This window comes from Struthio camelus, chromosome 11, assembly GCF_040807025.1.
Source record: "Struthio camelus isolate bStrCam1 chromosome 11, bStrCam1.hap1, whole genome shotgun sequence".
NCBI lineage: Eukaryota > Metazoa > Chordata > Aves > Struthioniformes > Struthionidae > Struthio > Struthio camelus.
The window spans coordinates 9372131-9398430 of record NC_090952.1 but is presented as its reverse complement, the minus strand read 5'-3'; the positions used below and the strand labels follow the sequence as shown (position 1 = coordinate 9398430).

At 44.9% G+C, this 26300-nt stretch overlaps 1 protein-coding gene across 3 annotated transcripts in view; it reads right to left on the bottom strand.

Annotated features, from left to right (window-relative positions):
• Positions 1-7: 7 nt before the first annotated feature.
• LOC104150944 (synaptotagmin-like protein 2) overlaps positions 8-26300 on the bottom strand; it is an 80546-nt gene continuing 54253 nt past the window's right edge. For all 3 annotated transcript variants that reach the window (XM_068957538.1, XM_068957539.1, XM_068957540.1), the window contains 15 exons: positions 25133-25284; positions 20300-20393; positions 18635-18728; positions 18367-18460; positions 16895-18016; positions 15429-15527; positions 13285-13376; positions 12720-12821; positions 11212-11381; positions 10264-10366; positions 8488-8649; positions 7519-7597; positions 6831-6930; positions 5610-5815; positions 8-3888 (listed from right to left, as the gene is read on the bottom strand). In XM_068957538.1, coding sequence (XP_068813639.1) covers positions 3743-3888; positions 5610-5815; positions 6831-6930; positions 7519-7597; positions 8488-8649; positions 10264-10366; positions 11212-11381; positions 12720-12821; positions 13285-13376; positions 15429-15527; positions 16895-18016; positions 18367-18460; positions 18635-18728; positions 20300-20393; positions 25133-25284 — 2815 coding nt within the window. In that variant the 3' untranslated portion in view covers positions 8-3742. The remainder of the gene's footprint in view (positions 3889-5609; positions 5816-6830; positions 6931-7518; positions 7598-8487; positions 8650-10263; positions 10367-11211; positions 11382-12719; positions 12822-13284; positions 13377-15428; positions 15528-16894; positions 18017-18366; positions 18461-18634; positions 18729-20299; positions 20394-25132; positions 25285-26300) is intronic.

Genomic DNA, 26300 nt, shown 5'->3' with positions numbered 1-26300 from the left:
AACCTGGTGCTAAGCAGGCACACTCTTAGCTATCAGGAGCCAAAGTGTGTTTGTTTATTCAGTTTTTCATACACTGGTTTATTTGATACATTTTTTTTTTCAGTTAATTTAACAAGCCTGCAAAAATACAGCATTTCTGATTTCAATAAATCATCTTATTACATGGACTTATTTAGCCAGCAGTACTTCAATTTTCTTCTCCTTCAGTCTTGGTGAAGGATAGAGCTGAGCAAATATTTAGCAATGGATAATTAATTCAGCCACTTCTTCTCCCGTCTCCTCCGAGACACTCGCTGGATGCTGTTCAAGAGTCAGCAATTCTTTCTTTTCTTCAGTTCGTTTCCAAACTGTTCTTTCATGGCTTCTGATAGTTGTAATGTGAACAAATCTGAGTGGACATAGACCCCATTTTACATTTGCCTGACTAGGCAGAAATACTTCCTATTCTCTTGCTTTCTCTCCTGCTCTTGTTTGTAAGGTTCTTGGGAGAAAGATTTATATATAAGGCATAAACTCAAAGGACGCACATTCACTCTGAAACGTACAACACCCCTGCAAAGCAGTTGCCCAGCTCTACTTCAGATGCTGAGGTTTCCATTTTATTTCAAAATGATGCTGCCAAAGGGCCCCCGCCTATAACCTGTCATCTCGGAGGCCTCCTCAGGCGCTGGGGCTGCTGCTGTGCCCGGCGGGGGATCTTCGCCCCGGGAGCTGCCCGCTGGTGTCAGCGCCACGCACCGCTCCCACGGGCTTCGCTGGCAGCTGCGTGCTCCTATTCGGGGACCTGAGACTCTTAAACGCCTTCAGGAGATACATAAAGTCCTATCTTCTTACAAAACTTTATTTAACCCGTTCTACAATGAATTAATAAAGACAGAAAACTCTCGATTGTTTGTTTTTTTTTTAATTAGCCCCAGTTCACGTGACCACAGACATATGCCTAGAGGCCTGAGCAGACTTTCTCTCTTACAAGCAAAATTCACAGATGACAAATGTCAGCAGCACAAGCCACATATACACAGGCCACGAGCTCCTCTAGTCCTCCTTATGGCATTGACAATAAAGTGCCTTACATTTTCTGCTGATAAAGTGCTTTCTACGTACGACATGAAACAGACTTGACATCACAGATTTTACCAGCTCAGATGCAACTCCGTTACAAACGTGAACCTGGTTTGGCAGTGTAATCTTTTACTCTGATAAAGTATTAAATACCAAAGAAAGCGTCTTAAGTTAATCAGGGCTCAATGTAAATAAACAAGCCACCAAAAGATTAACAAAAATCCTCAATGGAATCTGAAGGCAAAAATACTCTGCTCACAAAGTCTCAGGCCACATTCACACAAGCAACTACTCTGGGATAAAACTGGCCTGCTGACACCCTTTTCCTCTCTTTATTTGCACCTCCAATTAAAGACGACGTTAATTTTGTGAAACACCAACACAAACGTTTCCAGCTCCGTTGATGGAAACAGTAGCTTTGGCAAAATCATCACAACTGCATGCGCTAATGCTGCGCATGAGGAGGAGGAGCAGGCGGGTAACTCCATTTTTGCCATGCAGAGAAATCAGTCAGACCCTCCCAAAGCGAGACCCGACCGACCCTGCAGAGAGGACCCAGGCGTCACGGGCCGCGGCCGAAATCCGCCCGGCATGGGGAGAGCCCTGCGGGATTGGGAAGTGCTTGGTGTGAGAGCAGCCATCCTGCAGGTAAGTAACTTCATTACAGCAAACCAGCCGCTCTGCTGAGCGGGGCTCCTCATAGCAGCTAAGTTATTCATATGCATAACTATTCACATGTTCAGCACCTAAACAGGCAAAGCTAATAATTTAAGAACTCTCACCTTAGGCCCAATATTGCTAGTATATCCCACAGGGGTAATAAATGACCAAACCTCGGTGACTAAAACATGCCAGGCTGGAGCCAATACAAAGCATCTTTGGGTTGACGTGCTATATCCTTCATGTGCTTCATTAGTTTAGTCAGTGTTTAATTCTGTTGTTCTATGGACTGTCTCTTAGTGCTTTCAGTTCTAGAACTGGTACATATTCAAGTATAATCCTTTTTCCCCATCACAAAAATATCTTCTTTCTTTATTTTTTCCCACAAGAGCTGGTGATCATCTTCCAAACTTCTTCATTTCATGAAAAAGTCTTGTTATTTTTAGCATAAATATTTTCATTCATTTGTTTTACAACCATCTTTGCTAAGCTGAAAATTTATGCTGCATTTGGGTTAAAAAATAAAATCAATACATTAAAGAAGAATATCAAAATATTCATGGAGCTGAAATCTAAGGTAAGATAGCTACAAAAAAATATTTCTCCACAACGTTTCACTTACCCTTAGGCAAAAATGGTTCATTTTGACATGAAAACATCTAACACCTCTCTTGCTTGCTTTTTTGTTACTCAGACCACGCTAACGATAGCTATAAGGAGATCGACTGATGACGTAAGCAAAAACATTCTTTCTATTTAATTGCAATATGTACATTTAAAGAAGAAATTACAGAGTTGCATTTCAAAATGCATTCCTAATGCCACTCTGTCACTGTTAATGTGCCAGATGCGAAATTCTTGCCAGCTACTGCCAGAAAGATAATTCCAACCACTGACACAACTCACTGACCGGCATCGAGTGAAAGGAACACTGGAGGGGCAAAGAGACCCGTGGACGGCAGGAGACCCTCCAGTCCCTGTAGCTCTGTCAGCTCCACTTTGCAGAAGTTCACTCCCTGCTTACCTCTGCCACGATCTCCTGGGTTCCCCTGCAGCTTTGACCTTCCTTTCCTGATCCGCTGTGCCAGGCTAACATGAGACTCTTTCCTACATCGTTATTTCATATTGAAACGTTTTGCACACAAGGCATCTCAGAGGTGCTGTTTGGCACATCAGTAATGTATCCATGCTTTACATTTTGGCAAGCATGTTAGTTTATATTGCACTGAAACTGTCCTTTAATTGAAAAACTTGCCTGAGGTCACTGAGGAAGCCTGTGCCTGTGGGAAAGCCAAGAAAACATCCTCTGGTTGCAAAATCCCACTAGCTGCAGGACCGTCACTTCTCTCTTTCATATTAGAGCAGAAAGGAATTAATACATTGAATTTCTCATTGTTATCCTCCTCAGGTTGCTTCATTTTCTGCTTCCTCAGGTTGCTTCATTTTCTGCTTCAGATAGTCCTCTCTTTAGATTCACCTTGGATCGCAATTTTCCTCATGTTACAGATGCATTATCACCAGTGACAAATGGAAGGCTTCCATTCTCAGACAGTGCTGGCTGGTGACTTGGAGCAATCCTACATCAAGCACAAAGTGTACCACTTGCAAGGGAGTATGAATAATACCATGCTGCAGCGTTAGTACAACTACATCTCCGCACAGCAAAAACAAAATGGCACAAGAAACAATAAAAAAATAAAAATATCTATACCTCCTCTTCCCTGACAGCGTTCTCAGAGCTTAATGGAATTCAAAGATACTGACCATACAGGATTAAATAAAAAGGCAAACAAAGTTCCTTCTTGGTCAAAATCAAGTATAGCATCAGTCTAGCATCTTTTAGGTCCTCTGCTGGCAAATCAGTACTTAACACCTCCAAAGTGGCTGTCCACCAACTGACTAATTCACCTGACACTTGTTCAGGTGATGGTCTCTACACCCACACATGGTCTCTATCACCTCTGTGCAAGAAGTTAATTCTAGCAAACACATTCAGCTTTTCTGTAGCAAAGATGGGGGGTTATTTCAGCTTTTTCCTCCCTGCCAACGAGCGCAGTGGCAGCAATCCGTCGATCCACTCGTTGGCAGCTGACATCATCTCCTGCCAAAAGGCCACCTCCTCTTGCGTGGAGTCCATCCAGTCCACGGAGATGCCATAGCTCAAACCTTCGGAAGAATAAGGAGATAGTAATGTTGGGAGCAGCACAAACAGTTTTTACTCCATACAAAAATACTCAGTGGGATGTAACTGCTACAGGTAGGGCCTTAGCCTAACAGGTGCTGAGTGCCGCTCAGCAAGATGCACCCTAACTACCTCTTGTTCTTCTGCTAAGGACCTCCACTGTACACCACAGTCCAGAATGAAGTCAATGTAAAAGCCTCAAATCACAAGAATTTTAAGCGTAATCTGCCAGGGAAAATAATAATTGGACTCAAGCTCTTCCTTGCTTCTGTCAGAGTGGTAAAGAGGGTCTAAAAGGCTGGCTTTTCCCCTTAAGAGATCTTGCTGTGGACAAGGAGGATATCTGTCAACATTCTCTTGCTCTACATTTCCTTTATTTAGGAATCAAACATACAATAGTGTAAAAGTGTGTACATTTAATTCCAAGTTGATTATTTAACCACATTTTCATGTGCCTACTACTTGTCAACTAGATAAAGGTCTACGTTTGATTCATAGCTAATCTTGGGGTTGGTATTTTTATATCTTGTTCATGAGCTTATTCCTGTTGCCACTTCACACTGGATAGTTCACAACACTCCCGGTGACGTGCTAGAGACTGAAAACAGAGAACATAAAAGCAAATCCAATAAACCAAAGTGCACCTGCAAGGCAGACCTTCCAGCTGCTACAGGCCTTTCCCAAATACCCTCAAGGAACAGTTACCCTTTGTCACAACCCCCTGAAATCTTCTGTTTGCCTTTCATCTCTCAGAGATCTCGCTTACTTTATAATAAATACACCTACTTCAGAATTCTTTCGACATCCCACTTACCCAAACACAAAGTTGAACATATGGTCTTTCAAAGCCTTGATATGGGGTACACTGAAAGCGAGGATAGGACATTTAGAAAGGGACAAACCTCCATGACAACTGGACAATGGGAGATGGTCCCATCTGGTCTTTACAACTGAGGTTTAAAAACATTGGGCATTTTGCTACCTTCAAGAATGAGAAATCTCACTAAAGTAAAACTCTTCAAGCTAAGCGCAGGTCTAAGTCCTTCTCTGAACTGGAACTTCATGCCACAAACTCCAGGAGACAGAGACTGTCTCCCTGTGAAGCAAAGGGCACCTCAGCCAAGGTCTTTCAGCACTATGTCACCTGAACCAACAAAATATATATTATTTCCAGTTTGTGCTTTACTTTCCAGTTGCCGTAGTCTCAGTGCTGACTCCCTACTGGAGCAAATAGATTTCAAATATTAGTTATTCCTGCTATTAAAGCATTTTAAGGGAGGAGGTGGCATGAACGGTGTCACCAGGTGGTGCTGTCCCACATGGCATTAAAGTTCTCTATTTTCATCTTCCTCTGTGAACACACTTCACTCAGAGAAGCAGCAATATAGCAGTGAGTAACATGACCTCTTTGGGAAGGATAACAGCAGTAAAACTCTCTGCCATCATCTGCTGGACCCAAGGTTTGAGTTCTTGAGGTTTGCCAGACATGGGAGTAAATGTTGGCAAAAATTGCTGGAACAGAGGATTGCCATCACAGTACCGGGGTCTGCTCCATCCCAGACCAACATGCGCGGTAAAAGTATCAAGACCCACACCCATTATTGAGACTCCCCATCCATTGCAGATGCTCTGCAACTTCCCATTATGTCGTGTGGCTCAGCAATATGGTAATAGTGCTTATTTAAATGCAAAGAAAATTGCATACCTGTCCCAAGGCCCAGCCTGATTCCTCCAAGGAAATGGTTGGTTAGTTTTTCATGGTCCCACACAGTCAGTTCAACACAGGCATCCTTTAGATCCTCTGTGTGAAATCCATCATACACAATAGTGTGATTGAAAACAGGGTTTGTGTCTCTTTTTATAACTCGAGTCTTCTGATAACTCTTCTTACTGGTGTCTGGAAGCACATAGCTTTGAGAGGAGAAAAAAAATACAGCATGTAGTTCAGAATATCACTGAGGTTTGAATTGTTCCTACAAAATTGTAAACATGGGTCTAAAAATGTCTCAGTTGTGAAACAGGGAGGAATTGGACCTCAGCACAGGAAGTCTCTATAGATTTAATGGGAAATGCTCTCAATTCCTGGGCCAAACTCTTTTTTGCAAATAAAAACCAGTTTTTAAGCAAGTATTTTCAGAAAGGAGGGTACAAACTTTAACATTTCCTGCTTTCAGCAAAGTTTTTGGCAAGTCAACACTTTAAATAAAAAGATGGACATTACTTTCACATGCTTCTGTTTTCAAAGATTTTCATCATTTAGGTGCCAAAGAATGTATTTCAAAATATTTATTCTTAGTCAACAAACTTTTATTCAGGAGAACTTTATAAAGGTTTGAAATATATGGAAAACATGGTGAGCACTTCAAATTTCTGAAAAAAAACCTGACATTTATTTAAATGACTTTTAATTTTCTGGAATATTTGCAGCGCCTTCTCCCATATAACAGGCAGAACTGATCTCCCAGGCTGCAGAAAACATCCACACACTGAATGCTGGAGAAGACCAAAGCTGGCTCCAGCTACCTATACGTCAGTCCTAGTGAGTTCCTAACACATTCCTGAACTTTGCACGCAGGTCCGTATCACAGTAAAATTCACAACTTCACATGAACACACTGGGCTGAGGCACAGCGCCCTCATGTTTCTTTCAGTAAGACATTATTGAGGCAAAATCACTTAGTGAGTCACAGAGATTGGTTGATTGAGAACTTTATCACAGCAAGGATTTTCCTAATTTGGCCCCAAGTAAATAACAAGGGCAATTCTTCATCCCTACAGAGCACAAGGCAATATGTAGGCTCTACAGTATGGAAGCACTGTTAGGTGATCCTGAGAAAAGAGAAGAAAACATACTGCTTTGTACGTTCAGCCTCTCCCTGGAGACACAGGCCCAACACCAAAGCCGAGACCATGCTTGTGCACTTACCATTTCACAAAGGAGTCCACTCCAGAAGGACGCAACTGCAGCAGGTCCTTGACATCTTTGACCCAAATATGAACTTCGCCAGAGGGGGGATTCTTGGGACCTGCCGTTTAGGAGAAGAGACAAACTCTCATGCCAGTCCTTGCAATAGCTAGCAAAAAGACAGGCTTCCTCTCCGGGGATCTGAGGGAGCAGAAACATGACCTCTCTGTGTACTCACTTCCTTGGGAGCTCTGCACTCCTCCACCTGGGTCCCATATGGTTACTAGCAGCCCTCCATGCCTGCAGCTGCAGAGGGCTCCCAATACCACCTGCCAGTGCTGCTTTGAAGCAGCAAAGGAGAAGAACCGCTGAGCAACTCAAGCTTGTGCCTGCCCCACGGTAAGAGGGTCAGCATGTTGCTGCTATCACGTCACAGCATCGCCTATGGTGATCGTAATAGCTGCTGAGGTTAAAGGTTGTTGAGCCCTTCCTCTCCTCCCCAAGAGTCTCCCAATAAATCCAGACGTGCAAATCACACACAGTCTGCAGATGGTGCTCTGAAGCACCGGTGGTTGTGCCACTGTGCTGATCTCTAAGATCTTGCTCTAATGAGATTAGTCTTTAGCCAGCCCTTAAAGAGACAAGGCATTACAAGCTGCATGCCTGTGAACAGGCAATACTTCTTCCCAATGCATGAAATATATTTTACCTAGGCTTCCTGGTGGGACATACTTAATAGACAAATTCATCACTCCTCGATGATCCACACCATTAATGGCAGAAAGGCTCTGAAACAGAAACAGTTACGAGTGACTAAACAAGGGCTTGTGTTAACACCACAGGGCAAGCAGCTTTTGAGTTCAATGCAGGGACACAAACAGACAAGCTCTGATTTTGCATGGCAGAGACAGCTCCTTCTCAAGGGCAACTCCTTACTTTGTGGTTTTGTTCTCAGTATTTTGTTCTCTTAGTCCCTCAGAACCAAAAGCCTGAGGATTCAGAGCGAGATTGCCCTTCCAGATGTGTCCAGCTTGTGTCCGGATAACTAAGCCTCGTATTTCCAAGAGCCAGTTGTCCTTTATTTTCTGAAAAGGGATCTCAGATCAGACCTCTGAACCTAGAAGCATGCAAGGAGCTGTACAGGCTTTAGGAAAACTGGCACCTGAATATTTACCTCTCAAGGCACTTCCAATTGCATCACCTAGTATTCTGCTGTCTGTTTTTTAAGGGATAATCTTTGAGTGAACAGAGAGAGAAGCAGAGTCACGTCAGAGTTTCTGTTGATTAGTGTCAGATCACATTTATGAATCTGAATATCCCCAGAGAGCAGTCACAAAATAAGACCTAAGAAGGTCTGTGTCCAGAGCACTGCAAATATTGCACTAACACAGCCAGGGTTTGGGGAGGTGTTTTACTCCCCTGGGTGCAATTCAGGCTGTTTGGCTCCACCTCACTGCCCAAAGACCTCAGGGGAGTCTCCCCTTCTCACAGGAAATTCATTGCCACGGTGCATTACAAAGCGACCCTCTGCAGGGCCTTGGGCCAGGGGCAGCGGGGACTCAGCGGGACAAGCCCTGAGCTAATACGGCACTGTCCAGGCAGCCAGGGAGGGCTTCTGCTATCCCGCAACGCTTTGCAGTTGGGCTAGGAAGCGGGACCGCAGCTGAGACGCACTCACCCGGGGCTTCAGCATGTACCAGTTGAGTTTCCTGTTACTCCAGTCCCAGCTCGCCAAGTCTATTTCGATCTCTCCCAAGAAACTGTTACGTCCCAGCGGGTCATTGTGCCAAACAGAGAGATTTAACTTTTGGATCAGCAATACCATTTTCTCTATTTTATACTAGAGGAAGAAAGAGAAACCAGGTTGTTCAAATCCTTGTGCTTTTAGCCTCAAAATTAAATTTTCCACTATTTTTTTCAGAACTGGAAATAGACTACTCAAAAGCTTGAATTAGCTGTGACTGAGAGTCACAAACTCATTCCACACGTCCTCTGAGGGACTGGCCCTGCCCTGTACATCTCCTTTTTGTGCTGCGGCAATACCACCACCACTCTAATAAAGTTCTTCTGCCAAGCCCAGAGAAACCTAGTGCTCTTTTCTTCTTAGGACAAAACCAATTATTCTTTTAAGAATTATTAACATAGGTCTGGACACGGTTAAATAATTCTCTATGCTTTGATGAGTAAGATCACAGAACAAAGATCTGTCTTAATAGCCCCATGCTTTATGTGACTGCAAGCCAGGGAAGGTAAGAAGAAATAAATGGCAGAGATAATCACACGAGCATTCAGAAATCCCTTCACCCCCACGCAATCTTTGTACCATATTCAAGAATTCAAAAATCCAAACAAACCCTGAAGCCGAGGAATCAAAAGTTCTGAGCCTGACTCATAACGTGGGACTTAAAGTAATATATTTAGGGAGGACTTAAAGTAATATATTTAGGGATTCTCTTTTATTTGCCCTCTGTTTCTGAGCCTTTAGCACTCGTATTTTCACACTTACAGCTGTGGGATCAGAGGACTGTTTGATACTGTTCTGAGGGCAGTGGGTTTGGGGAATTTCTTTTTGCCCTTTCAGTGCAACCTGAAAGGTTGCTGCCTGAAGCTCCTGCTGTCAGAGGAGCCTACGGAAACTCTCCAGTTATTAGAAGCACTGGCAACCGCTAGTGTCTTGCTTTTAATACATAGCAAGGCAACTCCTGCCTGATTCGGTTTGCTTGTTTTCATCCTCCAGTTCTTACAAAAAGATTGAAAGCATCAGTCAAACCAGCAAGTATGAATCTCCGATTTTTCAGTAGTTCAGAAGCTATTTATGAGCGACGTTTCTTGCTGGCTCCTTTCTCCTTTGGATTCTGCAGTCTGTCACGCTCTCTGGTTCCAGAGAGAGCCTGAGTACGTTTTGTGGCTATTCCCCTTCATTCCAGCTTCTCCCTCCCAGACATCAGGGATGGAGAAGCTGCCTCAAACTCCTTCCCAGGGAGCAGTTCCTGCTGTCCCTGGCCATTTGGGGATGCCCTCACTGGCCTGCCCACAGTGTTTAGTGGACAGCTTAGCGCAACAGCACAAAGACTCACATGCCACCTTCTACACAGTCAAGTCCACAGTCTCTGTCAGTTCCCTTAACTTATTTCCAGGTCTCCCCATACCAATGAATGTGTTCAGCAGTAAGCCTGTCTTCCTCAGATGGAGGATGAGATTTAGCTGTGGCCACTGACCGAATGCACACCAACTGGCTGGCACCCAGGAGCTGCACAGGCCCAGTTCTTTCTCACTGCCTATGAAAAGTGCACATTCTTTCCCCCACTGCCAGCATCACAGCCCCGATGTTGTCCTCCAGTGTTGGCAGGAGGCAAGCGAAGGAGACCTGCCAAGAAGGTAGGCTCTTTCCCAACCTGACCTGGTATAGGTGCCTGCTACAACGCAATTTTTCACAGCATGTATTTGTTCTTACCCTTAACACCTCATTGTAAACAGGATTCACTGTTCTCTTCTTCACTGATGTTTTCCTCTTACCCATTCTAGCTTTGTCTGGGAGCAGGTAAGTTTTGACATACCTGTAAAAGAAAACATAGTCCAGCTGGGTACTTTTCAGTATCACCACGCTCTAAGAAGCGGGCGAGATTTCCGAATGGTGACATGGAATTTATGGGAACAAAAGACCTGGAGTTGACTCTCTGGAGCCAAAACTAATTAAGACATCTGCTAGGATGTTAACCTGGCTTGCATGTGAACTTATAAATTCTACTGGAGATGTGTGGATGCCACCAACATTCAGAACGGGCAGCTCTCTAGTCAATCTTCAAAGCCAGAAAGGATTTAAATATTGCCATATATCTGTTTTCTGAAACGCTCATAATACAGCATCTGTGTGCCTTCAAAATCAGGGTGAAATAAGAGAGGAGGGAAGAAGTGGAATGTCTCAGGGGGTCCGATTATAAGTCTCTCTCCTTCAAGGTTCAAATCTGAGCTTCTTTTCATCACCAAACTAGAGATTGCTAACCTCTGTACAACTGTACCTAATGGCACTTCTAGGGCTTTCTTTCCGCATGGACATGTGTCTACATCTCCAGAGGCATTACTGAAATGCATTTGCCACAGGGAGACCAAGATTCACATGGATATAGAAAGAACATAATCCTGTGATAACAGAAACTGTCTTTGTAGGGATCAAAGCTTTCTCAAGCCTATTCAGATTTTAGTCTACAGCAACATTTTTACTGATGCCAATGGCTCCAGAACCGTCAGCTGGAAAAGTCCCAGCAGTAAGCATGCACCAGAAGTCTGGAGGAGGGAGGAAACCGTGACTTTCACAGAGAAAACATAAGAAAAAAAGAATACTCCAGAACACAAAATTCCGCAGTTTAGAAGTCATGACGCATCCAAAGGAAGTGTCACTCACGGATCAGATCTGCCTTTCTTCTCATCCACAACAGCCAGGTCCTTGCACTGGGAGACATGAATTTGGAACTCCCGATTCTTCTCGTCATAGTCTAGAGCAAACTCAACGGTACCTTGGGCATCCACACTCCCAAAATCGCCACTGTACACACTGAGTACACTGCCGCTCACCTGCCAGGTGGTAAAGCAAGGTTAGCGCTACTGAAATAGGCAGCCTCCTGACTTGGTTTCTAGGCCAAGATGATGGTCTGAGAAGTGCATTCCCAGAGAAACAGTCTGTGTACTCTGTTCTTCAGCAGTACCATGCTCTTTGCACAGTAATGGTCCACATCTGCAGCTGCACTCACATGAGCAAGGGTTGGAAGACCAGGATTTAAGAGAATGAGAACAAGACCTGAAAAAGGGTCTCATAGGGATGTGCTATCCTAGGCCAGGATTAAGAAGCACTAAGTGTTTACAGTTTACAAAGCAAATCATTAACCCTCTTGGCACCTTTCTATGGTACAGTCATTTTATCAGAAAACTAGTAATTAACCTAGTTCTTCTCTATCTCCCCTGCTTTCTTCGGTTCTTAATTTCATTCTATTTTAACCTACAAGAACCTACTAAATACCTCCTCTCAGTCCTTGGAGTTAACATTTACCGTTCCACTAAGATGCACCCCAAAAGAGAATCTAGAGTGATATTTTCAAGAACACGTGACTATGGACACAAAAGACTCATGTAATGCTCCCATACTCTCCAGACACGGAGAAGGACTCATATGCCCCAAAGTTCATCTTTTGCATGGGGGGGGGGGGGAAGGTATATTTGTATTTGTTTTTCGGGTTTTTACATATTTATCTACATTCATGAGCTCTCCCAACAAGCTTTCCTTCACTTATATTCTTTAAACTTCACATATATGCTTTAGAGCTGCCTTCAACAAAAATACAGTAGACTTAAGCACTTTTAAGCAGTCCCCCCCAAAACACTGTCTCTTAGGAATCCCTTCAAAAAGCCTAACTAAACATGCTCACCTCTTTTAAGCTTTCCTTAGAGGCAGAAGCTCCAAATTGCACTTTTGCTGTCCAGCTCTGAATTCCCTCCAATTTGCTGATAAGGGGAAGGATGAGCTTGCACAGGGCACGAGTCTGCAGTTCCAGCTCTCCTGAAGCTGGACCACAAACCAGTCACTTAATAGCTGTGTGTCTCATTTCCTTATCCAGAAAACGGCCATCCCTCTCTCCTGCATGCTGCCAGAGCAACCACGCTTTGGAGCAGGGGCTACTGCTTACCCTCAACTTGTCTAACATTGGCTCAGTCAGTTTCTAATTTGGGATGCTACCTCGAAACACTATTTTAACTCAAATAAGCAATTAACCACCATCAGTCTTTTAATAACGTACCATACAGAATCCAACAGGATACTCTGGAGGCCACATAATCCGTATCAGTTGAAATGCAGTGTCACCACATCCAACAGTGAAAGCAACCCTTTCCAGTGAGATGTACACATTAAGTACCTACCGAGGAGACAGATGCCATGTCGGAGGAGTGGCTGCCAATGCTAGGTGTCTTTTTGTGCTTGTTTAACTGGAAGCTGATTTCTGAAGCCGTGTCTGATTCAGTCTGCTCGGAAAATAACAAGCATCTTTAAGTTCTGCAGTATGAGCACTTTCAAATGCTACAGAGGAAAAACAACAGCTCAGCAGGGCCCCATTAAACAGAGAGCAGGTTACAAGAGAGGAGGAGAGTGCAGGGAGCCTCCCTACAGGCACTCCCTCTGACCGACAGAGCAAACGTCATCATTAACTGACTCCAGAGCTGAATGCAGCCGCCCAGGCTCTTGGGTAGAGCATGTAATGGTGTGGTTTGAGGCAGTGGGAACCACTAAAACTCTTACAGCATAGAAGGGTTGGTCTGCGTTATTGAGGGTTTTTTTCCTTATGTTTTTGTCATTTATTTATGACATAAATGAGGCATGCTCTAGAACAAGCACTGCTGGTGTCTACAAGAAACATTTTCATGCAGCTGACTGGCATTCAGGGGATGCTGTGATTATTATTCCAGCAAAATATGATTTCATTCCTACCTCAGACAGCAGGAGAGGAGAGGATCTGCTCAGCTCTTTCACCCTTTCAGGTTCAAGAAACTGATGGGGTATCAAATGAGGTTTATTGTAAGCTGTAGGCACAAACAAAAAAAGGTAACAAGTTATCCTGTCAGAAAGACAAAATACAAGAAAGTCTCATTATTGATTTAGGGCACAAAAGAGAAAAAGCCTGTGGAAGGCACTAGAGTACTATGCACTTGCCCCATCTCTGCGGTTGGCCTTTGAAGCTGGACCCTACCCAAGACAAGAACCTCTAGCTAAAATTTTGAAGCTGTTTTTAAATTGTTTTCATTCAGTGTGCGGGAATGCACATTCTCCCTCTAGTGGCTAGTTTAATTTGCTTATTAGCCTACAGATGGAACTTGTTTGAACCACTTTCTTTGAGTGTAGATTTAATTTAGCATAGAAACATACAGATCTGCCTCCCTGTCAAAGAAACCAAACAAGCTGACATTTTCATCTCATAGCATCTAGTATACAATATTGCCCTGTACAAAAGAGCTGCAAAATATTTATATCTACAATGTCAGCATTTCATACACATCTCGAATATTTTGTTAGGCAGGCAAAGAGATGGACAAGAGAATGTCTAAAAGAAAAAAGTGTGAAAGATTCAAAAATGCATCAAGCTGGAAAGAAGGCTACGAGACTGCTTAAATGTCTAACTAAAACATATCTGTTCTGTCTTTAACGTTCTTCAACAACGTCCTTGATGACAAACCTAATTCCAAAATAACTGGCTTGTTTTTAGATGATATACATAGATAAGTACCCATACCCACGTACACATACATACTTGCTTAACATGTTAGCCATGATGATAGAGCATTCAACGCTCAAGATGCCCAAGAGCTTCTTTAAAAGTAAAGATGTCTATTTAGCATTTTTATTTCTAAACACAAGCAAAATATTAAATTTGCCCTCTCTGTAGGTTATTGTTAAACTGTAAACAAGTAAGCGTAATGCAGTAGAGGAGGATTTCCTAGGGTGAAGTTTGGTGTCCTAAACAAGCTTAAATACAGAGAGCATAAAATCCTGGTTGCCTGTGGGGAAACCAAGACATTGAACTGTGACTTGTGTGGGATCTGAAGCTTCAAGCCATGGTCTCATAGGACAGCTCACCGGGTCGCACCATGGGGAATGCATTTGGTATGAGGTTACCTGACAGCGCGCATTCAGTTGTGCGACAGACGAGGAAACGCAGTGTGCACCATCTGCAGGCTTCCTTCGGCACAGCCCTTTTTCCTACCTCCCATAAACAGGGGTCGGGTCTACTTAAACAAATAGTATTGTGTCTGAATTGCTTTACCTTTTCTCGGGCATTATCTTCACAGCCTTCGCCATCTCAGTCTTGGCAGCATTGGGCCTTACGGTTTTGGTTTTACGCAAGCTCCTAGATGCCTTTTTGGGCCTGTCAGCTTTCAACCTCTGGTGGCTTTCTTGGCCACAGAGGCTCCTGCTGCCTCCTCCAGGCCCTCTCCCTTGCTGCTGCTTCCTTCGGCTTCTCGGTGGTGCAGATACATTTCCTGGCAGCTGGCTTCTTGAGCTTTGCTGCTGCTTCCTGGGTTGCCTTCTCCTTAGCCTCTTGGTTTCTCAAGAAGAAATCTCAACCACAAACTGGGTCCAGCTGGTAGCTAGGGAGGGGATCAGGCCAAAAAGCTGGGTCTGACACACGGGCTCTTGGAGAGGGGGAGAGGCCCAGGCTCAGCGCTGTGAGCAGCACCGACACGGGTCCCAGAGCGTGCGCGATGGGAGCCTGCGTTCCAACTCGCAGGCTGTGCGCATGGTCTGGCACGCCTGATCAGTCTGCCGGGCAGGCTGCCGCACAGCCTGGTCCCACAGTACACCAACAGGGAAGAGAGGAGAGAGGGACAAGCTTTTTGCAAAGGCTTTGAAGACCTCACGTTTGTTCCTGCACACACTGTGTAACCATCACTCTAGCTGCAATTTCCTGGCTCTGAATTTAATTTTAGGCGCTATAAGCTCTCTAATTTGATGATGAAACAATATGTCATTTTCCTTGCCTGGTACAAGCACAGAAGCACCAGGGACGCAGAACTCGCACATAATATATTGCCTTCAGGGAATGCAAACTGAAAAGCAGAAAGACAGACGTTACTCACTCTCTGTGGTTGTGTAAATGTTCACCATGCTCTTTGCAAGATTAATGCTGTTTGCTCGGGCCAATGCCTGAGCAGCAGGAGAACGATCTCCATCTTCCTCTGCAATATATGAAAATCCAAATTAACACGGTAAACAAACACAAACAGGCAGTGTGTCAACAAGCGCGCATGTGTGTGTCTGCTGGTTTGTTCACTCTGCTTACAACACATCACAGTTACATTACACAGAGCTGCTTTCAAATTATGTCTCTTTAATGTCTCTCCCCACAAAGCGCTCTTCACTCTGTGACGGAGAACACAACCACTGGATTAAACCAGCCCCCAAAACAGACCAGCACTTGCACAGACCTTCCAGTGCAATACAGCCATCTGCTAACAGCATTCTGAAATGAATCTGAAAGTACGGCAAGAAACCTGAGAAATGTAAGAATAATGTGGTATATAAAGGAAATAGTTGTGTTTACCTGAAGTGCAGCTCAGGGTTTTCATGGAGATGTTATGTGAGGTAGGAAATAAGTCAAGAAATGGCATTGTTAAAAATGAAAATCAGGTGACTCTATGGAAAATCCTCTCAAATGAGTCTTACCCAGTTCCCTGAGGACATGAAATGTGGGAAACGGAGAAAGGGAGCGCTCTCTCCCTAGATCTTGGCTCGGTAGCGAACCAGACTGCAGGCAAATAGAGCCCACATTTAAAATGAGTTGTAGTTAACAAGAATTTTGCTCATACTAACAATTACCATAAGAGCCTGTCAAACCAGAGGAAGAGGCTAATAAAGTCGTGATATTATTGGGGGTACATCAGGGTTGAGAACATGGTGTCAGAGCTCAGAAAGATCAGACAGCTTGTTCAGACCACTTGCGTTACAATTTAGTATCCAAATTCACTTGTGGAGCCCCCAAAGGCTCAGGTTTTCATTTAAACACTGATGACCAGTTCTGCTTAATTTGAGATAGGCACGTGGTGGTATCAAGACAGCCTAATGGACAACGTATTTGTTAAACACATTTTATTTCTGCTATTTGTGTCTGATACCATGCAAATAACTTATGTTTTACCACCTCAAAGAATTCTTCTAACTCTGCATTTGAAGAAAGCACAGACTTCCCAGTTAGTGAAATAAAATGAGTTCATGTGAGCTGCTGCAGGTAAGACTGAAGAAACAGAGAGCTGTCCTGAGCTGAGGAGCTGCCAGATAAGGGAGTCAGGCCACCGGGTAGCAGGAAGGAAGGCAAGGGAACTGTATAGCACTGCACCCATCTACACTTGCACTGCGCTAAATAGAAGACTTTGTTTTCAGAGCTGTTTGCTAAACACATTCCACACATACTAACTGCACAAAACGTAAAATGGGATAAACATAGAAACGGAGAAAATGTGTAAAATGCAGAAGGGACAGGGAGGAAAACAGACTTAGGGAAGACACTTCTTGGGATTTCACAGGGTATAGTTACAGCCCTCGGTACCTGAGTAAACAGCTGAGTCCGTTCCCTGCATGACTTCTCTCTCTCCAGCTGGTTCACTGGGTGTAGGGTTGTCTGAAGACTCACATATTTTTTCCTCAGGTAGGTCTCCATTTATTTCCATGTTGTCATGAGTGCCCAAATCAGGCCTTCGCTCTTTCTCATCATCTTTCTCACCGTCTGCAAGCGCGGGCTCAATCAGTATCTGCACCCTGCTCGCCAGTGACTCCACTTGATGCTTGTGCTCTTCTGCCATGATAAACTCATCTGTAGGTGTCTCCATCTCAAATGTGCTGCCAGACACTTCTTTGGTAGGCGACTCTATTTTAATCGAAGGCACTCGCACAGGCAATCTGGATTTCTTTGAGCAGCGCTGTGCTGCCTTCTCGTCATCTGGCGCAGGCGGCTTCCCATTGCTTTCACTCAGTGAGTTATTTCTTGTAACCAGTGCGCCTTTGCTCTTGGCATACGTGCATCTAGGACCAAAGGAAATCGAGCCCTTTCTTGCAGGGGCTATGTAGCTTGGTTCTTCCTCACTAGAAGACAAAGTTATTGTCCTTTTGTAGGGAGCTCTTGTTCTGGTAGAGATGACAGATTTTTCTTCACTGTCCTGGCTTTGGCTGGACTGGACAGAGAGCGAGCGATATAGCCTGAACTGCCTGCCATTCGCCTCCACAGAGCTCAGGTCCTCAGAAACGTTTCCCCCTGTCACAGAGTCTGCTGCCTTCTCCCAAAAGTTCTTCAAGTTCTTGAAGTGTTCACGATCTAGGCCAATATCCTCCTCTTTATTACTCATGGAAGAGATTGTATAGTTCGTGCCTTGCTTCACAATCCGGCTGCTTTCTCCTTCTGCACTGAGTGGTTTGGGGCTTACCAGCAGCTCCCTCTTCGTGAGGCTGTTCTCAGCCTGCCCCATGTGATTCACAAACTGCTCTGATCTAGGGAAAGTTCTGCTTGGTTTCTTCTTAACCGGTATTTTGCTGGGACCATAAATTTCTTCAGGTGAAGTTTTTGCCACTGCTGTGGTGCCAGTGGCCCCATTAACAGCATCTCCTCCAGCTGAACTGCTGGGCTGAGGCACAGCGTCCTCTGAGAGCTTGGCAGGCAAGGGAGATACTCCATGACCTACAGCAATGACAGATGTTCACAATCCATCCCACAGTATCACGCAGTACTTCCCCCAGAAGGTTTGTCCTACAGCTTCTCAAAGGGAAGCTGGGGGGGTAGTTTCCAGAAAACATCAGTATTTTCCCAGTCCTTCCTCATTTTGTAACTTCAACAAGTCCCCTTTCATCTGAAAAAAATCGCAACCAAACCCAGCCCCTCTCTTTGCAACAAGGCCTCAGCCTCTTCTTATATGCAAAGGGAAGAAATGCTCTTCCTTCTTCAATGTACACACAAAAAAAGCATCTTGTCTCTTGGTGTCTGATGCTGAATCATAAAAACTCATACGGCCCACTGAACAAAAACCTTACCTTTTCGAGACAAATGCAAGCTGTCTGTTGCACCCACAAATGGATTTGTTCCAGTGTCACTCTCTGAGGAAGAGACATCAAGTATACTGGATCTCTGAATGGAAAACAAATCCTATCAGTGTATATAAACCGGCAAGACTGGAAAAATGCCTTTTATTTGAGCACAGACACCAAGACAGACAGTCTCTGGAGCCCCTGCCAGTAGACACAGACTGTGTGAAGGTCCAAGGAACAACAAAACAAAATGCAGAAGCTATGGCTCTACTACCTTGTGTGATGCACACAGCAGGACAGGACGTCTTGGCTTTGGTTTTGGCAAGATTTTATGCCCCTCTGCAGTATCAAACGCAACCACGTTGGATCTGTGGGAGATGAGAAACGCCTCAGCAAAGAGATCAGGGTAGGACATGCTTTGTGGGTGTCCCCTGCACAGGTGACCTGGCAGTCTCTTCAATGTCAAGTCTGCTCTGTTCAGCTACGTTGCCACGTCTATCTACTGACTGAGCCCAACATGCTCCGGCTGTCCAGAGCTGGTGCCCTCTTTAATTTTCTTTGTATCTTTGGAATGACTAGGGAACATGTTAAATGGCCTGACTTAGAGTAAGGACAAGTCTCCCACTGCAGACAATAAGGAAGTTGCTCAATAAAAACAATAGTGTCGACTTCTAGGTTTATTCAGACTTTCCCTTTCGGTGAGAAAACAGTAGGGAAAACACGGGATGCAGCAGCGCTAAAAGAGCCCAAAACTATGCAGGAGGGAAACACCCTTCCAAACTTTGGCCTAAAAAGGAACAGGTCTGACTGCTCCACCCTTCCCCACACAGGCCAAAGACTTAGCCAGATTCACTGAGAATTCACGAACAGCAGGAGTAATTACAACAACAATAGTTAGGACAAAACTATAGCATGGCATATAGATATTCATGCTCGGAATACAAGTTGATTGCAAACTACCTGGTAAATAAATGGAAGAAATGCACACTACAGGCCGTTTACCTGACCGTTTCTACCTTCTTTGGAAGAATCCAGTGGTAGCTGCTCTCCAGAGTGAGAAAAGCAGTCAAGCTGGACCACTGGCGAGATTTGACATAGGAATGATTTGTGCTTAAGGTCGACTGAGAAAAACAAAGCAAGTTTTTCAGAGTTTTATCAAAACAGAAGAAAAAAGGAAAGAACTGCTGTGTGGGTAAAGCAGGAGCATCTTGGGCAAGTTGAGGCTGCATTCTTGTTAAATGATCCCCTCTGGTCAGCTGCATGAGGTCTGGAAGCATTGTCAAGGCCCATATCTAATAACTAACGAGGGCAATTGTCGCCTGTGAAGAATGAGTCCTCATTTTGCTGACAAAAAAACGCAAATGAGATGGGAGCCACAATACATGAAAATGTGAATATTTTAATGGCTTCTTCATAGCCCATAAATATTGAGTGAGGTCACCGATTTGCTCGTTGAGGTGCTTTTACTGGGTGTTTCTGCACAGTCAGCACAATTTGAAATCCTACCAAGCCTTGATGCTGAGTGCTGAACGCTGGACACAGTGGTCAGCGCTGGCAGGAAATGACCGGTTTCCTAAAACAGTTCATTTTGTTAGCATTGCTCCATGGCAAAAATTAAACAAATAAAAATCACAATTGCTTTGAAAAACTACTTAGAATATCCTGACATTAGCAACAGCTTCCATTTTACTGACCCCTTATCAAATCATGCAGGAAAAACCTTTCTGGGATAAGCACATTACCACTCAGTTATTAGGAGAGGATTGATATTCTGACAATTCCTGGAAAAAGGATTTTAAAAATATCCTATAACACGTATTACTAATATGGTCTTGGAAACTCAGTTAAAAGACCAGGGTGGCATTCAATTTTCCTCCGAAGTAAGAGCAGCAGCCAGTGCCTGAGGGGAGCAGCCGGGGCGGCACGCAGCCAGGGTTACCTCTCCTCTCCTGCGTCGGGAGCATGCTCAGGGATGGGAGGACTCGCAGCTGCTCTGCTGTCCAGACCGCTCCGGATGTGCTCGTTAGGCTCATCTGTTATATAGCAGAGAAGATTGAGAAATGACATGTAAGTGCACTTGCAATGGCCACAATGTTTTACTCGGTGACGTTTAGGGGTCCTTAAATGATTCCCACTGGCACAAGCCCTGGGGAATTAACGTGGGGCAGCTGATGGGGGTCTGCCTGCTGTCCCCATGGAGGGAGACCGCCAGGTCACCCATGCTCCCCATGCCACAAAGCACCTCCAGGCCCCACAGACCTGAGAGCCCAAACAGAAGGGGCTCGTGCCTGACTAACGACAGGAGCTGTCACATCGTAAGAAACCTGAGCAGGACACTGCTGTGGCTGTCAAGAAAGTTAATCCGTTCCAGGATTTAAATGCAGCTATTTCCTGTTTTGACTCAAAGTCATCCGATCTTGGCAAACAAAGGAGGAGGCCAATACAGTTAATGAGCAGATCCCTGTTATTTTTACTGGCACAGGGCTCAGCTGTGTCTTCTGAGCTCTCTCAGACCCTAAAGGAAAAACAATAGAAGACAGTAACCTTTAGAACAACCTGCCAGGGTAAAAAGTTGCATTAGACATTTAGCTGGTAAATATGCTTTCCTGCTACTGTAAATCCAAAAGGATTAAACCCTCAAACAATGATGCAAAATTTAGCTTAGCCTAGTCAAGAAAAAAAATACACAAGGTTTGCACATATCTAGTCACATGCAGCTATGTCTATTTGAAAGAGTAAATGTACCTGTTACAAAATCTGCCAAATCTTTTTAGTTTAGATTTAATTATGTAATGGAACCAGAGGCTTAAAGGCTTCATATATGGCATTAAATAACATAGCATTATTTGTTTTCTGTTTAGAAAACTGCACCAAACACAACAGCAGATTAATCCGAGAGCCAGGGTAGAAGATAAATGCCATTCCTGTACTGTCTGTGTGGTGCCATCCAGCACCAGGACAGTCAGCCTGCAGCTAACTGCCAGATCCCACCTGGGAGCTGCCTGTCTCTCGTGAGTTAGAAAAATGCCGTAGTCCCAACAGTTTCCCTCCCGCCTCACGCACGGCCCTGCGGCCTTCCCCAGGCTGCGGAGGGCTGAAGGGGGCGCATGGCAGGCTTTGCTGAGAGCTGGCCACGTGCGGGCCAGGTCTGCGGCTGGCGCACACATCACAGCGCAGCTGGGTGGCCCAGTGGTTTCAGCAGGAGTAGCAAGTCATGGGGGTCACTCGTGCTAGAAGATGGGATCCGGGGGGACAGGCCCTTTGAGTAAGGACGAGCCATTTTTACACAGCAAGTTGTTGGGGAGAAGGGCTGCACTTTGTCCGTGTGCACGTTGCTGTACAAAAAGCACCCCAGAACATTGTTTCGGGACAGAAAAGCTGTGACGTGGTTGATGGCAGGTGCTGGAAGGACACGTCACGTGCAGGTGTGGGAAAGCATGCTGAGGAACGTTTATTTGTACAGCCAGCCACGTCCTCCCCTTCTGCCCCAAACCTGAGGGCGTGAGATACCAGCAGGCAACTGGTCCGGAATTAGAAGAACCAAACACAGCTCTCATGTTTTTACCCGCCTGTCATAGGTAAAAAGACATTGACAGCTAAAGACCGCGTTCCTCTCTTACCTCGCCTCTGAAGGCATTGTATCATATTTGCTTTTTTCTGACACCTCCCCCTCAGAAGACTTCTCAGAGCTCCCACCTCCCAGAAGCACCAATAGGTGCTCATCTCCTCTCATCCAAATTACCACCCATCACAATTGCTCATTCACTAACACAGCTATACTTGACTTAACCACAAACAAATAGCTTTTTAGTACATTGCGACCCATCAGGATAAGTCAAATGCCTTTGGTGGCTTTAGGATGAGATAGAATAAGAGGCAAATTCCATCAGGAATTAGTAGTCGTCTGACCAGTTCAGGTTCTCTCTCTCTCTCTCTCTCTCTCTCTGTCTCTAAGGAGAAGTTATCACCAAATTCGTCCAGTTGCCCAGACTGAGAATGAGCAAGGGCAGCCGAGGGTAGCTATGCTGCAACGGCGATGTTCCTGGCAAGATGTACAAACTGTTCGTTATCTCCAGCCCAGAGAAGCTCCCTGGGTGCCGAGCTGCGCGGGCTGCCCATGCTGCTTCTGAATAAGCGTGCACAGGCCCTGGGAACAACAGAATCAGGGTAACCTTCGGCTCATCTCAGCCTAACTTACTCTGCTTCTCCCCGGATAAAATAAGCCGATTCTGAGGGTGCTGTCATGGATAGCCCAATTACGGTAGCCACACAGCTTGTCCTCAATTTGCTCATCCATCTATTGCAGACTGAACCTGAGTTGCATGGCTAAATTATGTGGAAAGGGTCTAGTCTTTCCCCTTTGATGGGCCAAGTGCTGCTCTCAGTGGTGCAAGCCAGCAAGAGCAGGGCTTGCCCTCACGTATGAGGGGAGGCCATCTCTATAAGTAACCACTGCGGGAGCTAAGCATGGAATAGATAACCGGGAGATGAGAATATTAGCTGCAGAATCCTGATCCTCAGCTAACACTAACTAACAAAAATAGCAGTGGGAAGAGTAAAAGGAAGCAAAAAAGTCACGTTACATCTATGATTTATCAAAATAAGGCTGAAAATAGATAAAGGGAAAGAAAGGGAAGAAGAAAATGTTGACAAGGAAGAAAGAGGGCTAAGTCACTATAGTAATTTAGTAACATTTGCCTCATCCTTCTTAAAACAGCATTACTCAAGTACCTAAAATACATAAGCAAAGACATAATTTGTATACCAATGCAATATTAATAAATAGATTATTTCAGAGGATAACCCAAGGCCACATCTCATGTAAGCATCAGCAGTAGAAGTTAAATCTAAAACCAAAAGTACTTCAAATTTTGCTTTGCTGAAACGGGCTGCAAGCTAAGGATGCTGATGCTACAAGGCAAGGCACAAGGCAAACAAATCCAATTCGTTGCTGACCGTTAGTTAGGTTGTAGAAGCAAAGCCATTCATCTGACCTGGGACCCTTTCAGTAGCAAAGAGGCTGCTGAAGCATCTGATGTCTCTTAATGTAAAGTGGGTGCAAGCATAAATGCACATCATCAAAAAGCAGAGCAGCCACTGCAGAAACAGCCAGTCTACTCTGTCAAGCTGGAAAAAGCTTTACATGTTTTCATGTTCTGGAGGAAATTTAATGCTATAATAAATCCTTGATATCAGGATATAAAGATAAAAGCAACTTTGTGTGAAATATAATGGGCCGCTTCTGTACCCTAAGGCTCCACTGAATCTATTCTCAGTCACACGAGCTGTCAGGAATAAACAAAAAGAGAAAAGAAAATGAGGCTTCTCAGGTATCGAAGTCCCTAGCAAGTGTTTAGCTTCAAGTATGTGTCTTAGTAACGCGGAGTTAAGAGGGGTCAACTAAATTGGGGCCTTAGAGAGGGGAGGAAACTAACGTTACAGAGAGATACTGGCCAAGGAGGCTGAGCAAACGAAGGAACAATCTTTGTTGCTGCAACACCACAGCAGGAAATGCAGCTGGGCCCAGGGAACTGGGCTGAACTGAACTGGTGGAGATGACATTTGAGTTTTGGACAGATGGAAGATAACCCTGACTTCACTGCAACAGAACAGAGCCCAGTTACAACACTAAGGACCATGGCAGACTGCTCAGAGCTGTCTTTCAAAGCCACAGCTTCCCCAGAGCAGCGGCAGCCAGTAACTACCCAGCCATGTCTGAGTATCTGTGATTACCCCCACCCTAACAAGTAATCAATCTAGAGGTTGTGTGAGGCTGGGACACAGTCCCAAAGTCCTGCTGCTGAGTCAGTTGGACTGTTTTCATGTTCAGGACTGGATGCGAATCATTCCCAGTTCTGCTCTGCACAAACACTCAGCACAAAGTGCCAGCTCCAGGCTAGTTACATCTGGACTCAAAGCACAACCCTGCTCATTTCACACGGGGCTGCTTTCCTCTTCACAGCCCTGAGCCATCAAATCTGATTTATTCTGCTTTATATTCAACCACGAGAGTTCAGCTGCACGTCGCATGACATGCAGTGCATCTTGCCTTCTGTCGGAATTAGCCCAAGGTCCCTGACATACCTGGCAGTGGCACAGCAGCCTGGGTACCATTCAGACTTGGCCCCAAAGCCCTTTTTACCTTGAAAGCCACCTTGTGCCTAGGAGTTATTCCCTTACAGAAAGCTAGGCATGCTCCATTGTACCAACGTTCCCCGCTCAGAGGGGACAAATTTCTGCCAGGAGAGAGGCACCCCCATCCCTTTGCAGAGATGTGACTGACCCCACCATCCTGGGTCCTACCCTCAAAGGTGGCCGGTGAGAGCAGCCAGTCGTCCTGTTTTTTTTCAGAGGAGTCTAGGGACTGGGGGCTTTTGATCCACATGTATCAGTTTCATGCCAGAAACTGTTGCACACCATCTCTTTCCCTTAGTCCCTGGGGAGCTTCAATAAAGAAACAATACCAGCAATCTGTTACAAACAGACATTTTGGAAGAAAGAAACTGAAGCAGAGAGAAGGCATCTACTGCATGTGGCTAGTGTACAAGCGTACCTTGGTCCTCTGCCACACTGTAATTTTTTTTCCTGGGCCTTGATTTCGATAATCAGGTATTTTTTTCTGGTACTGAAAGCTTAGCTGAGAACCCCCTTATTACAACATACAGGTGGTCCCCAACAGGTGGCTCCTAGTATAGGGAGACCTACAAACCTAACCATTTCTTTTTTCTGATCCATCAGTTTGTTTTGTTAAGATGCACACCAACATACTTACTTTCCAGTTTGCCTTTTTTCCTTCTAATTGATGCCCGAAGCAGATCTGACCCCTCTAAGTCTTCTTGAAATCGTTTCGCCTTCACTTCTGAAAACCATTCACCTGTCACAAATTTCTTCTTCTTTTCATCCTTGATGGAGCCCTGAATCCGCCTAAAAGTCAACAAGAACATTACACACTCAACAGATCTCCAAGGTTTCAACTTCTGCTGACCTGTCTTTATGACTATTATAGGTACAGCTCAACCACCTACTACTACAAAGGATCCAGGGATTATTTTCTGCAATCACAAGGGCCAAAACTGCTTTAAAATGAAAGCTGATTCATTCTTTATTTGGAAAGAAACAACACCTTGTAAACACAGGCTTTCACCTCTTTCAAACTTTACAAATCCCAAATGGAGCCACCTGGCCAGCAGATTTGTCCATTTGTTCTGCAGCCAGAGGGTTTTGGGAGGGGTGCGGCTGTTGACAGATCCTGCATTTCTCCATTTTATTTGTCTAATATTCTCTTTCTGAACTGCAAAACCTTTTAAACCAAATCTGATGTAAGCTGTCAAAATAAATTACGTTTTTTAGGAGACCGATCTGGCCCCGTAGCATTCTCCCTAGACATTACTCCTCTCCCTCCTGCTATGCCGGTTTTGGCACGCAAACAGTTAGCTCTCCTTCCTGAACACAGCTTCTCTTACTGTAACTGGCTTGGGCACACCCAGGGCTGGTTTTTGGCACCTAAACTTGTCAGTGCTCTTTTTGTTAGCCTGTACTTTTAATCCACCTGCAGTTATTTTGTTTTTACACAGAAGTCTGCTGATTTAGCTCCCTTTCAGCTGACACTGCCTCCCTCCGCTTGCTACAGAGACCTGACAGGCCAAAGGAATCGGTGGTCTCAGTCCAAATCCCAGCAGGAAGAAGGGGTCAAAAATCCAGATAACAGCGGCTCCTTAAAGGGTCACGTTTGACTGCCTAAAGGCCAGCGTGCCAGAAGGCGGTAGCTCTATATGGCGATGGCGTGGGGATAACGGGGCTCCCTCCTCAAGCCTTCGCAGTCAGTGCGGGGCGGCTCAGCAGGAAATCCCAGCCAGGTAGCCACACAGCTTCCCCTTCCAGCTCGCTCCCATGAGGGTCTCGAGGAACTAGCCCAGAGGAGATTTAGAGTCACGTTTTAA